This window comes from Moschus berezovskii, chromosome 5 (assembly GCF_049115385.1).
Source record: "Moschus berezovskii isolate FMDL1 chromosome 5, NW_MosBer_1.0, whole genome shotgun sequence".
Taxonomy (NCBI): Eukaryota; Metazoa; Chordata; class Mammalia; order Artiodactyla; family Moschidae; genus Moschus; species Moschus berezovskii.
In genome coordinates this window covers 111,829,025-111,843,950 of record NC_142464.1, presented here as the reverse complement: position 1 = coordinate 111,843,950, position 14,926 = coordinate 111,829,025, and the positions used below count along the sequence as shown (strand labels likewise).

Here is a 14,926-nt window from a genome sequence, read left to right as displayed (position 1 = left end):
ACATTACTTTGCCAACAAAGGTCTGTCTAGTAGTCAAGGCTATGGTTTTTCCAGTGGTCATGTATGGATGTGAGAGTTGGACTGTGAAGAAAGCTGATCGCCGAAAAATTGATGCTTTTGAACTGTGGTGTTGGAGAAGACTCTTGAGAGTCCCTTGGACTGCAAGGAAATCCAACCAGTCCATCCTAAAGGAGATCAGTCCTGGGTGTTCATTGGAAGGACTGATGCTAAAGCTGAATCTCTAATACTTTGGCCACCTCATGCGAAGAGTTGACTCACTGGAAAAGACCCTGATGCTGGGAGGGACAGGGGGCACGAAGAGAAGGGGACAATAGAGGATGAGATGGCTGAAGGGCATCACCGACTTGATGGACATGAGTTTGAGTGAACTCCAGGAGTTGGTGATGAACAGGGAGGCCTGGCGTGCTGTGACTCATGGGGTTGCAAGGAGTCGGACACAATTGAGTGACTGAACTGAACAGATGCTGAGACAGGAAAGGGGAAAGGCACAACCTTTAAAAGAATGATAAAGCCATTGAGAACACAATATAAACTGGTTAAACCCAACTAGGCCCAAGATGGCAGACTAGATCTTGAGCCACATTACATGTTCATTATAATACATCAGCATATGCTAAATGATACACCCACAGGAGTCAGGACAGTTCTGAGGCTAACCATAAAAGGTCAAAAAGTGAGTGTGATCCAATCCCTGGAAATTCCTTCCCCCTTTTCCAAAATAGCTGGAATAATTCTCCCACTCATTATCCTATGAAGTTACCCAGCCCAAAAACCAAACACCCCATATTCCAGAGTCTCTTGCTTTATGAGACAGCCTACACTCTGTCTATGGAGTGTGTACCTCCCTGAAAAAAATCTGTGTTCACTCGACTTCAGCTCACTCTTGAATTCCCCTTCCTGCACGAAGCCAAGGACTCTCACTTGGCAGTCCATCCCAGGGACTCGCCGGAGACCTCAGACGTGACCAGTCTCTCTCCCTCCATGTTTCCAGCAACAGTTCAGCTCAGAAAGGAACCATCAATAGAACAATTGTTTCTCTGATATGGTACCACTTCATTATGCTACAGAAGATGAAAACAAAGTATCTAAAAGGTCATCCAATTTAGCAATAAAATGTTTCAAGAGAAGCCACTCAACATATATCAAAATCCCAATTAATTTTCTAAATAGCAGATTGCCCCTTTCTTTTTATAACAGATTTCTACCCACCTGCTAAATTTTTTAAATCCACTGACCAGAAAAAAAATCATCCATTTGAAGTTTGTTCAACAGTTGGAATTTTTTGGTATTATTTTGCATTTTAAGAATACACGCTTATTACAAAATTATTTCAAACATTAAGACAGACATAAATCCCATTTCCTTTATTATACCCATACTTCCTACCCAAATCTCCAGTTGCTTTTGCTTTTGTTTCCTACAAATGGACTCAAACAATTTGACAACTTTCAGGCACATAATTAGTTTATAATTTTAACCTTAATTTTATATGCTACCAATGGATTAAAGGAGATTTGTTACTGGTAACACTTTTAAAGCTTTCTTCTACATATTCTTTCATTTTTTTTAACATATTATTTTAATATCAACAATCTGATTTCATACAAATATACTTCTATAATCACTAGATGATTGACTTAAAATACTGAAATAGTCCAGATTTAATTGTGTCCTAGTAGGCTGCTTGACTTAAATTGATCCACTAATTCAGTTAGTTTAATAAACATTAGTAACATTACCTGTTTCATCATGATAATTCACAGCTTCTGTCTCCATCCAGGCATTATCAGTGTTTCGAGGATCATCAACATAACCTTTATATATCTATTTTTCAAAAGGAGACAGATGAAAAAAAAAGCATAGGGTGAAAGGAATGGGTAGAGCAGAACATGCTGCCTTTTTCAGAATCAGAAATATCTGCTGCAAAACAATGCACATTTCAGTTCAGTTCAGTCGCTTAGTCATGTCCGACTCTTTGCGACTCCATGAACCACAACACGCCAGGCCTCCCTGTCCATCACCAACTCCCGGAGTTCACTCAAACTCATGTCCACAGAGTCGGTGATGCCATCCAGCCATCCCATTCTCTGTTGTCCCCGTCTCCTCCTACCCCCAATCCCTCCCAGCATCAGACTCCTTTCCAGTGAGTCAACTCGTCGCATGAGGTGGCCAAAATATTGGAGCTCCAGCTTTAGCATCAGTCCTTCCAATGAACACCCAGGATTGATCTCCTTTAGAATGGACTGGTTGGATTTCCTTGCAGTCCAAGGGACTCTCAAGAGTCTTCTCCAGCACCACAGTTCAAAAGCATCAATTCTTCGGCAATCAGCTTCCTACACAGTCCAACTCTCACATCCATACATGACCCTGGGAAAAACCACAGCCTTGACTAGACGGACCTTTGTTGGCAAAGTAACGTCTCTGCTTTTTAATATACTATCTAGATTGGTCATAACTTTCCTTCCAAGGAGTAAGCGTCTTTTAATTTCATGGCTGCAATCAGCATCCACAGTGATTTTGGAGCCCAAAAATATAAAGTCTGACACTGTTTCCCCATCTATTTCCCATGAAGTGATGGGACCAGATGCCATGACCTTTGTTTTCTGAATAGATCCTTTAATGTAACATTCCATATGTTTGTTCTAAATGTCCCAGGGAGGGAATTCCCTGGTGGTCCAGTGGTTAGGACTTGGTGCCTTCACCAGGGCCCAGGTTCAACCACTTGTCGGGGAATTAAGATTCCTCAAAAAGAAAAAGTGGCCAAAAAAAGTCAATGTGAAAATGAAATTAAGAAAGTAAAGTGATTCCATTTATAATAGCATCAAAAGAACAAAATATTTTTTTAAATAAATAAATTTCCCAGGAAACAATTAAGAATGTTCTGAGGTAGCTCTAACATTCACAAAACCTTCAACACCTCACATTCTAATTTCGGAATGTGAGAATAATCATATTTGGGCCATATGATTTTTTTAAGGCTCTTCATGTAAATGTGTTTCTGTTTCAAAAATTTCTGCGGGGGGTGTGAGAGGGAGACTCAAGCGGGGGACACATGTATACATATAGCTGATTCACACCACTATACAGCAGAAACCAACACAACGCTGTATAGCAATTATGCGCCAATTTAAAAACAATTTCCATGATTACAGTTTTAGACATACAAAGATAGATTCTTCTAGTTAAACAAAGATCTATAAACAAGGTTAGTAAAGACTAATATTTAAGCTCTTAACACATGAAAAGACTTGGATCCAGCCATCTGACACAAACGTGACCCAAAACCCAGACAATATAAACAATTAAGAAATCTTAATTCTAGGAAGAAAACAAAGCACATCAAACAAAAGCCAACAGCTACAAAAAAAGAAAATCCATTCTTCTCCTTATTACTAGTGCACATATACCTTATAGTGATTTTTTTAGATCACAAAGGATACATAAGCAACACAGACATGAGACTTAAACTGTTATAAATGAGAAAAGCTCTGAACAACATAAGTTAAAATGTAAATGTCTTTTCAAAAAAGCTGAATTCTTGCAAATTTTTTAAAAACAGAAAAGATTTACTGTTAGATGGGTGAACTCAGTATCACATTAGTGCACACAGAGTCTAATGAAAAACTATAAGGAAAAAATGTATTATAATAAATGATGTAAAGTTGGGCTATAAAAATTTACGTAGGAATCTGTTCACAGAGAAGAGCTACAATTTAATTTGTTTTATAAACATGTATTTCAAATATACAGGTACTTCACTTTTTTCAGAGAATAATCTACCAGATTTTCAGGTGAATTTTAAGTAATTTTCATTAATCCCCAGGACTAAATCCTTCTTAGAAATCATTTCTTACCACTAGATGTTCCTGGCTGAAGAGCTTGTGCAACTTTTCCTGTAATTCTCTCTTTTCAGCACTGGATTTCTGTAAGGAGTTGAGAGCTTCCTCACCAAATTCTCTTTTCAGTGTGGCACTAATCTTCTCTCCTGGATCCACCATCCCCTGAGAGTCATATTTTTGTTTAAAAAAAAAGGAAAAAGCTTTAATTCAATCAATAAAGATTTACTGACTGATACAGTGGACATATATTGTTCTGTGGTGGTTTAGGCGCCCAGTTGTGTCTGACTCTTGCAACCCAACGTTTTGTAGCCCGCCAGGCTCCTCTGTCCATGGGATTTCCCAGGCAAGAATACCAGAGTGGGTTGCCATTTCCTTCTCCAGGGATATGTTGCTCTATCTGCCCATAATCTTCTGTAATATGTTCTTTTCTAAATCATTTGTTTCTAGAAGCAGCAGCTTAGCAGGGTATCAACCATATATATACTCAACCACAGTAAATGGTCCAAGGTTAGCCTATGATAACTGAGCCTGTCAGACTCCTTTCCTGGTATTTTCCAAAGTCAGGCTACAGAAGGAAGGGCTGGAGGCAAGAAAGAATACAACAAACTGATGCTTTCCCCACTGGCCATTCCATTCCAGCCACAGTGACCTCCTCAATGTTCCTAGGACGTGCCAGGCATATCCCAACCTTAAGGCCTTTGCAACTGCTATTACTTCTACCTAAAGACGCCTTCCCCAGATTCCACATGGGTCACTTGTTCACCTCCTCCAGATCTTCACTTTGATGTCACCTTCTCTCAGGAGATCTTCTATAACCACCCTCTAGCTAAAATTGCAAGCTCTCCCAACACTTCCTCGTCCCCTTCCCTGCTTTTGATTTCTTAGTACTTATCACCTTCTAACATACAATAACTTATTTATGTTGTAAGGTATCCCTCATTGGAGTGTGAGCACCAAGAAGACAGGGATGCTTGTTCATGTAGTTCTGCCGTATCCTTGGATGCTCTAAATACACTGAGATGAATGACTCTCAAAATTATATTCAACAACAACAGTTCCCTGACTGATCAGAATTTCAAATGACAATAAAAATGGAAGATCCTGTGATGATGCTATCATTGTATTTTACATTCAGCATGAGTGAAGTTTACTTGGCTCGTAATAATTAGCCTAAGCTTTTATTACAGTCAGCTACAATCTTCATTTTTTTTCCATTTGACCCTACAAAGAAAGAAACCATTCTTGCAGATAGCAGAATGTGTATATGACGAGTCATCCTCTTACCAAACTATCTCCATTTCACAATACAGCATAAAATATAAAACCTGCTCTTGAACACATACACATCCTTTTAAAGCCACTTGAAATACTACTGATGTGAACTCAATAAAAGTATACTCTTCCAGATGATATTATACAAACTTAAAAAACTATAAGGAATAGTAAGTAATGTGTTATCTTTTATCAAAATACTGAAAATGTTACCTTGGTCTTAGAGTAGGGGATGGGTTCTAGGACAAGACTCAGCATTATTGCTTTAAATGCTCTCTCTAATCATCCTATGAAACAGATATAATTATTTTTAGGACAAAGGTCTGAACTCCACAGCACTCAGCTCCAAGTGGAAAGGCTAAAACACAAGCCCAGGTCTAACATCAAAGTCCATGTTGTTTCTCAAGGGTTTTAGAATTAAGACTCAGATTCTAACAGCTTTGTTGTATTATTCTATGTTTGTCATTAACAATGATACTTCACTGCAAAGGAATTACTAATTGAACTAGGGAGGGAAGAGACTCAAGGGAGGAGAAAAGATCCATATGCAATAACCTTGCATTATATGAGTAAAGCAACTAAAAAGAACTTAAAACATTGATCTGACTTTATTTTCATGCTTACCCCTGGGATTGCCCATTCTCCACAGTCTTTCCTTTTTATTGCAACAAACTGTAAGATGTTTTTCCCAGAAATGGGATGGGTGATTTTATTTCCACTTCTATCCCTTTTCCACCTATAAACAGTAATGTAAGATCATAAATGATTCAGAACAAAGATCAAGGTCTTAAATCAAGCTTAAGACAAAAATATAAAGATGTATTTTTCTTTATAACAGAGTGTATAGAAATTTACCCCAAATCAGCTAGTTTTATAAAGAATATTGTTTTGCACTAAAAATACTCTTTATTTAGCACTATTACAAGCCAAGACAAATGTCTACTTTTCATAAAGTATATTATAGTCTCCATAATAAAAATTCGAGATATAGTTTTTCCTAAAGTAAAATTTATCAAAAAGATTTTAAGGCAGAACAGAATTTAAAGGAAGGGTTATTAAGAGTTTCTTATTTTTTTATCTAAGGATCCTTTTTAAGAATTATTAATATAAGTAGTGAAAAAGATCTGCAATAATTGCTTTTAACAGTTCACCCTATTTTCAGAAAAGAAGATTATGTGATACAGGTTTGGGTGGTCTCAAAAAAAAATGCTTCTCAATCTTTATCCCCTTTTTGGATAAAAGAAATCTCACTTTATCCTTTCATTTTATATTTCAAGTTTAATTGCATATTTTTAAAGCATCAAGGTTAACATTAATTTCAAAATGTGCTTTTTGTAATCAGAGACTCCTTCCAGAAGATGTTGATAAATCTCCCTTTCCCCTTCCCTACATCACATCTACCTCCCCCTGCCAAATGTTAAGAATAGTTCTAACAGTCTCTTAGGCAAAGATGAAGAGCTTGGACTTGCAGTACAAAACCAAAACAGAAAGTCTACAATCTAATCTTCACTCTGCCTGAGACTAAAATACACCAGCTTAGATATGAGTGTCCAAGTTTCTTTATAACGTGGCTGAACACTACATCTAACCAGTAAAAGTGAAAGCACTCAGTCATGTCTGACTCTTTGTGACCTCATGGACTATACAGTCCATGGAATTCTCCAGGCCAGAATACTGGAGAGGGTAGCCTTTCCCTTCTCCAGGGCATCTTCCTAACGCAGGGACTGAACCCAGGTCTCCTGCACTGCAGGCAGATTCTTCACCAACTGAGCTATCAAGGAAGCCCCAACTAACCCATCAGTTCAGTTCAGTTCAGTCGCTCAGTCATGTCCGACTCTCCGCGACCCCATGAATCACAGCACACCAGGCCTCCCTGTCCATCACCAACTCCCGGAGTTCACTCAAACTCATGTCCACAGAGTCGGTGATGCCATCCAGCCATCTCATTCTCGGTCGTCCCCGTCTCCTCCCGCCCCCAACCTTTCCCAGCATCAGAGTCTTTTCCAGTGAGTCAACTTGTCGCATGAGGTGGCCAAAGTATTGCCATTTCAGCTTTAGCATCAGTCCTTCCAATGAATACCCAGGACTGATCTCCTTTAGAATGGACTGGTTGGATCTCCTTGCAGTCCAAGGGACTCTCAAGAGTCTTCTCCAACACCACAGTTCAAAAGCATCAATTCTTTGGTGATCAGCTTTCTTCACAGTCCAACTCTCACATCCATACATGACCACGGGAAAAACCATAGCCTTGACTAGACGGACCTTGGTTGGCAAAGTAATGTCTCTGCTTTTTTATATACTATCAGGGTTGGTCATAACTTTCCTTCCAAGGAGTAAGCGTCTTTTAATTTCATGGCTGCAATCAGCATATGCAGTGATTTTGGAGCCCCAAAAAATAAAGTCTGACACTATCTCCACTGTTTTTCCATCTATTTCCCATGAAGTGATGGGACCAGATGCCATGATCTTCGTTTTCTGAACGTTGAGCTTCAAGCCAACCTTTTCACTCTCCTCTTTCACTTTCATCAAGAGGCTTTTTAGTTCCTCTTCACTTTCTGCCATAAGGGTAGTGTCATCTGCATATCTGAGGTTATTGATATTTCTCCCGGCAATCTTGATTCCAGCTTGTGCTTCTTCCAGCCCAGCGTTCCTCATGATGTACTCCGCATATAAGTTAAAAAAGCACGGTGACAATATACAACCTTGACGTACTCCTTTTCCTATTTGGAACCAGTCTGTTGTTCCATGTACAGTTCTGAGTGTTGCTTCCTGACCTGCATACAGGTTTCTCAAGAGGCAGGTCAGGTGGTCTGGGATTCCCATCTCTTTCAGAACTTTCCACAGTTTATTGTGATCCACACAGTCAAAGGCTTTGGCATAGTCAATGAAGCAGAAATAGATGTTTTTCTGGAACTCTCTTGCTTTCTCCATGATCCAGCAGTTGTTGGCAATTTGATCTCTGGTGCCTCTGCCTTTTCTAAAACCTGCTTGAACATCTGGAAATTCACGGTTCACATATTGCTGAAGCCTGGCTTGGAGAATTTTGAGCATGACTTTACTAGCGTGTGAGATGAGTGCAATTGTGCGTTAGTTTGAGCATTCTTTTGCATTGCCTTTCTTTGGGATTGGAATGAAGACTGACCTCTTCCAGTCCTGTGGCCACTGCTGAGTTTTCCAAATCTGCTGGCATATTGAGTGCAGCACTTTCATAGCATCATCTTTCAAGATTTGAAATAGCTCAACTGGAATTCCATCACCTCCACTAGCTTTGTTCGTAGTGATGCTTTCTAAGGCCCACTTGACTTCACATTCCAAGATGTCTGGATCTAGGTCAGTGATCAGATTATCATGACTATCTTCATCGTGAAGATCTTTTTTGTACAGTTCTTCTGTGTATTCTTGCCACCTCTTCTTAATATCTTCTGCTTCTGTTAGGTCCATACCATTTCTGTCCTTTATCGAGCCCATCTTTGCATGAAATGTTCCCTTGGAATCTCTAATTTTCTTGAAGAGATCTCTTGTTTTTCCTACTCTGTTGTTTTCCTCTATTTCTTTGCATTGATCTAACCCATAATTCCCCCTAAAAGAGTTCACAGCCTAGCAGAGGAGCTAGACATGGAGGTGAATAAACTGTAAGACTGACAGCTTGATGAGTACAGTTAGCTAGAAACGAAAGAACAATTAGTATAAGACAAATCTGACTTTAAGGAAGCAGAGGGAGGAAACAAAGTTATAAAAATAAAATAATGTATTCAAGAAACTGAAAGTATACACGGCAGTATGAACACCAGTGACGGAAAGACGGATTATGAGGTTGAAGAAGTAGGCAAAGAATTCATCAAATTCATCTGCTTAGAGAGCCAGAGAACGTTTTAAAGCAGGTTAAAAGCTGTTACCAATTTGTATTTTAGAAAACTCACTCTCTGTGAAAAAGTTTGGAAGTTGGTTTGGAGGTGATCAAGACCGAAAGCAAGAAAAGCCAGCTCAGCTCAGTTCAGTTCAGTTCAGTCACTCAGTCATGTCCAACTCTTTGCGACCGCATGAACCACAGCACGCCAGGCCTCCCTGTCCATCACCAACTCCCGGAGCCTACCCAAACTCACGTCCATTGAGTTGGTGATGCCATCCAACCATCTCATCCTCTGTTGTCCCCTTCTCCTCCTGCCCTCAATCTTTCCCAGCATCAGGGTCTTTTCAAATGAGTCTGTTCTTCATCAGGTGGCCAAAGTTTTGGAGTTTCAGCTTCAACATCAGTTCTTCCAATGAACACCCAGGACTCATCTCCTTTAGGATGGACTGGTTGGATCTCCTTGCAGTCCAAGGGACTCTCAAGAGTCTTCTCCAACGCCACAGTTCAAAAGCATCAATTCTTCGGTGATCAGCTTTCTTTATAGTCCAACTGTCACATTCACACATGACTAATGGAAAAACCACTGCTTTGACTAGACTGACCTTTGTTGGCAAAGTAATGTCTCTGCTTTTTAATATGCTGTCCAGCTTTGTCATAGCTTTTCTTCCAAGGAGCAAGCGTCTTTTAATTTCAAGGTTGCATACATACACACACACACACATATATATATGCCTGTGTATATGTCGACACAAACACACACACATGCAGTCAACTCTGTATCCACAGATGCGGAACCCACTGATAAGATGGGTCAACCATACTATTCCATTTTATGTAAGCGACCTGAATATCCAGATTTTGCTACCTGCTTGAGGCACAGGGGCCTCTTCGAAAACCAATTCCCTAAAATATCAAGGGATAACTAGATATATAAACACATACATATGCATACATACATTTGCATATGTATACGATGGACATGTAAAAACATGGTTCAGTTCAGTTCAGTCGCTCAGTCGTGTCCGACTCTTTGTGACCCCATGAATCACAGCACGCCAGGCCTCCCTGTCCATCACTAACTCCCGGAGTTCACTCAAATTCATGTCCATCGAGCTGGTGATGCCATCCAGCCATCTCATTCTCCGTCGTCCCCTTCTCCTCCCGCCCCCAACCTTTCCCAGCATCAGAGTCTTTTCCAGTGTCAACTCTTCGCATGAGGTAGCCAAAGTATTGGAGTTTCAGCTTTAGCATCAGTCCTTCAAATGAACACACAGGACTGATCTTTAGAATGGACTGGTTGGATCTCTTTGTAGTCCAAGGGACTCGTCTGTATTTTTCCAATTACTTGTCTGTTACTGAAATGTGTTTTTGGCTCTTACCTGGTTATGATAGGATCTGCAGCATGATTGGGGCCCCATCGCCCCAAAAGCCCCCGGCCAACCAGTCCAGTCCGTCCTGCAGGATTTCTGGAAAAACAAAAAACCACAAAACCAACTAAATGTACTCATCTTTTTGAACCAAACTTGATATGGCCCAAAACAAGGTACTAAGAGGGAAATAAGATCTCCACACAAATCCAGTAGCACTGCTACAGATTTGACACTCAAAGTACGTATTTCTTTAGTGTTATTTAACTTTTCTTTCATGCCTGGGCTTGATCCAGGAGGAGGATCACATTTCCAAAGTTGTTTTAAATCTGGAAGGCTGAAATGCTCTGTACCTAATCACAGTCTAACTCGGCAACAGCAAAGCTTTATCCAGTATATCCACACTTCTCCCTTTCTCATCATCCTCTTTTCATACTCCACTCTCTTACAACCAGTCTCACTCATATAGTTTTGATTACATTTTAAAGTCCATTTCTTTCATAGTGGGTTCTAGATTTTTATTATTAGTAATAGATATTGTGTAGCATATAATGATAGCTTCCCAGGAGGTGCGTGTGGTAAAGAACTGCCTGCCAATGAAGGCAGACATAAGAGACACAGGTTCCACCCCTGGGTTGCAAAGATCCCCTGGAGAAGGGCATGGCAACCCATGGCAACTCTAGTATACTTGCCTGGAGAATCCCATAGACAGAGGAGCCTGGCAGGCTAGAGTCCATAAAGACTGCACAGAGTTGGACATGACTAAAGCGACTTAGCCCACAGCACACAGCATATAATGAAGTAGAAATACTTAATATTTCAAGATTTCAAATATACCAAATTCAATTTTTAAAAACAATTTTATAAAAATGCCAACAACTATTTAACCTAATGCCACAACCCAATGTTTAAAAGTCTATCAGATAAACAGGGCATACTCATGCCTGAGTAATTTTCTTCCAGTCAATATTCCTTAAATGTTTAACTTTCATTATGTAAAATGAAATGCCCTAATCTGCAATCTTATCTATTTAATATCTGTGGCCCTCCTAGTATGTGAAAGTAAATAAACAACTTGTCAAATCTTCCCTTTCAGCTTGTTTTTAAACTATATTTTTATTTATGGTTGCACTGGGTCTTTGCTGCTGCAGGGGCTTTCTCCAGTTGCTGCACGCAGGGGCTACTCTCCTCTGCAGTGCTCAGGCTTCTCATTTCAGTGGCTTCTCTTGTGGCGGAGCATGGGCTCTAGGTACAGGAGCTCCAGTGGCTGCAGCACGCGGGCTCAGAAGTTGTAGGTCACAGGTTTAGTTGTTCCACAGCATTTGGGATCTTCCTGGACCAGGGATCGAACTCATGTTCCCTGCACTGGCAGGTGGATTCTCAACCACTACGCCCCCAGGGAAGTCCCAGCCACTCTATTTTATTTTGCTCTTCCTCGCGACTGTTTTTAAAATTGAGTCAATCTTTATATTGTTTTATACTGGACTCAAATATTTCAGCAAGACTTGCAAATAAAAACAGAAAGGCAAGACACTCGGCCAGGTTGGTCAGTAACTATGTTTTATTCCATGTAACCATACACCCTTGAATACAAATAATCAAAGCCAATATTAAGAGAGAAAATGACCACACCTGTAACTGATAAACTAGAAGCTGTAGAAAAGACATACAGATTACCCTACTGCCTGAGCAACAGAGAAAGCTATTTGCAGAAAAAGCAAAACAAAGGCAACATATAAAGGAAAGCAGACATAAGGCAGAGAGACAGTTCTACTGGATTTCCAAACTCTACTCTTTTCTAAAGTTAGCTGCATTTCTGCTTTGGATTCCTGAGATGATTCTATAGGCCTGGAGTAAAGTTCACTTTTTTACTAAGGCAAGCTAGAGTTGGTTTCTGTTAGTCAGAAGGTCTTGACTAAAACAATAGGCGATCTTTCCTTTGCCTTTTCTGTCCTTTATTATGTGTACATATCTTCTAATATATTTAGCCCAGAAGAGAACTTAAGGAGTAAGTCAAATGCAAGGCAAGTTTGACTCAAAAAGACTCAATAACACAGAAAAGTGAGTAAACTATGAACAAAGAAAGAATTTAGCAAAACTGAAAGACCAGGTTGGCGTGAGAGGAACACTACTATTTCCTTGCTTTAGAAGAACTAAAAATATTCTTAGCTTTTGCAGCATTTCTACAAGGTGATGAGTATGATTACCAAATCTGTGATTTTTCTATTGTTTTCTTGAAGGCATGCTAATTTTTACATTTCTTCCTTTTATAATGACTTACGAAAAACTGAAAATTTTCAAGTTATGTAGAAAAATCACTTTTAAAAGTACAAAAAGAGGGATTTCCTGGTGGTCCAGTGGTTAAGACTCCATGCTTCCACCGGGCACAGGTTTGATTCCTAGTTGGTGAACTAAGATTCCCACATTCCACCCACTCGCCACACGACATGGCCGAAAGAAAAAAACAACGTTAAACTGTTAGGTTGTTTTTATTTTTAGTCTTACATATTTGGATAAATTCCTAAAAATATTATCTCATTTTATAAATAATCACTGAAATACAATCCTTAACCCTTTCCTTCTGTTAATTTATTCAGTTACAGCTGACCCTTGAACAATGCTTCCATATAAACTTAGTCCACCGTCTGTACACACAGGTCCCCTGCATCTGTGGTTCCACATCCAGGTATTCAACCAAACTCAGATGGAGTAGTGCTGTAATATTTACTACTGAGAAAGAATCCATGTATAGCTGGGCCTGGGTAGTTTAAGCCCCATTTTGTTCAAGAGTCAATTGCTATTATTTCTATTTTAAGGTAAAGTTATAAGAAGATGCATTCAATTCCTTCCAGCACTTACCATATGCCAACTACTTGCATCTTCTCTACTTATCTGTAAATGGAACTAAAAATATACACCCACAGGGTTATTATTATGATTTAATTAGATCACATATATAAATTCTTTCAGACAAGGTCTGGCATATGTAAGCCTCAATAAATGTTAATTACACTGATAAAATAAAACGTGTATTTTGAGGCAGGACAAAAACTTAGACCTAAAATTCTCTGTGTCCATCTGGGCCTCTCCCAGCATCCCTAACATGCGGTGCATCTGCACATTAACCAGACCTCCTCAAAGACAAGACTGTTTTCTGGACCATAAAGATCATTATTTTCCCTTTCTTCTAACACTAGCAATGTAACTTCTTAAAAGAACAGCATGTTCTCCCAACTCTGCAAGGGGACATGGTGACTCACTGCCGGCTTTGTACATGCTCACCCGGACTATGTATCTTTGGGGAACCGTATGTAAAATATCAGTATTTTACCCCATTTTGATGTACAATCTTTTGCCTAGAAAGTGTGTATGAATACACCTTTGAACAGGGCTTCCCTGGTGGCTCAATGGTAAAGAAGCCACCCGCTAATGCAGGAGATATGGGTTCGACACCTGGGCCAGGAGCATCCCCCTTCTTGCCTGAGAAATCCTAAGGAAAGAGGAGCCTGGCGGGCTATGGGATCACAAAACAGTTCACCACAACTTAGCAACTAAACAACAACGGTATCTTCTAACAGGTGGAACACTTCTCAGAGCTTCCTGAGAGTCTGTCTTCCAAGTTGTAACTCTGAGTTTGGTTTACATAAAATTTGTTTTCTTCTTACCTTGACTGTTAAGTGAAATTTCATTGACAATTATTTTCTACCTTTTCAGTTCAGTTCAGTTGTGCAGTCATGTCCGACTCTTTGCGACCCCATGAATCACAGCACGCCAGGCCTCCCTGTCCATCACCAACTCCCAGAGTTCACTCAAACTCATGACCCATTATTACAAAATGCCCCACCCCAGTACCTACCTAGGTCTTCCATTTTCAACCTCATACAGGCCATTCTGGCTCTTTCTCTCAACCTGCCCATCCTTTTCATTAAACTTGGGAGAGAAGTTGCTTTCACTGTAATGAGAATACCAATGCAAAATAAGAAATAATGATCCAATACTACCAACAGCTTAATAATGCCAACCAGTTATTTATAACAACCAGTATCCTTGAAACTAAATTTTTAGTTACAAACTTAGTTTTCACTTACAAACTCATTAACTCCTTCAAAACACTTTCTGGCAAAAAAATTTTGTTTAATCAAAAGACCTTATAAGACAAGAAGCTATGTTGTAATCCCTGTGGGGCAGGACTAACGGCAGGCAAACAGGAGCTGCTCCTACATACTACAGAAAAGAATACATTACTATCAGTAAAGTGGACTTGTCTGTGGGCACAATATGGCAATTACTGGTTCCTATTAATAAATACTTCTAAAAATAAGATTCCTTCTGACATTTTGCTGTGTCTACTATCTCAAAGTAATTTTAATGTCTTCTAATGTACACTGATTAATATCTGTATCAAAGTAAAACCCACAAAACATGAAAACACCCCACACACTTCATAATAACCATGATGCAGATTAAAATAGATATAATAAGCTGGAAATAATAACTGTGATGTAGATTAAAACAGATATAAATTGGAACTACTCCAGATCTTGATCTGGACACAGATCTGGATTAGAGTTTGATAA

General features: G+C 39.5%; 1 protein-coding gene across 2 annotated transcripts in view; it reads right to left on the bottom strand.

Annotated features, from left to right (window-relative positions):
• The window catches only part of NUDT9 (nudix hydrolase 9), a 37,326-nt gene that overhangs the window by 10,268 nt on the left and 12,132 nt on the right, over nucleotides 1-14,926 (bottom strand). Inside the window, exons 3-7 of one of the 2 annotated variants that reach the window (XM_055435167.2) lie at nucleotides 14,206-14,301; nucleotides 10,362-10,448; nucleotides 5,757-5,868; nucleotides 3,876-4,022; nucleotides 1,761-1,845 (exon numbers count right to left, since the gene is read on the bottom strand). In XM_055435167.2, coding sequence (XP_055291142.2) covers nucleotides 1,761-1,845; nucleotides 3,876-4,022; nucleotides 5,757-5,868; nucleotides 10,362-10,448; nucleotides 14,206-14,301 — 527 coding nt within the window. The remainder of the gene's footprint in view (nucleotides 1-1,760; nucleotides 1,846-3,875; nucleotides 4,023-5,756; nucleotides 5,869-10,361; nucleotides 10,449-14,205; nucleotides 14,302-14,926) is intronic. The other variant, XM_055435168.2, reaches the window with a different exon arrangement.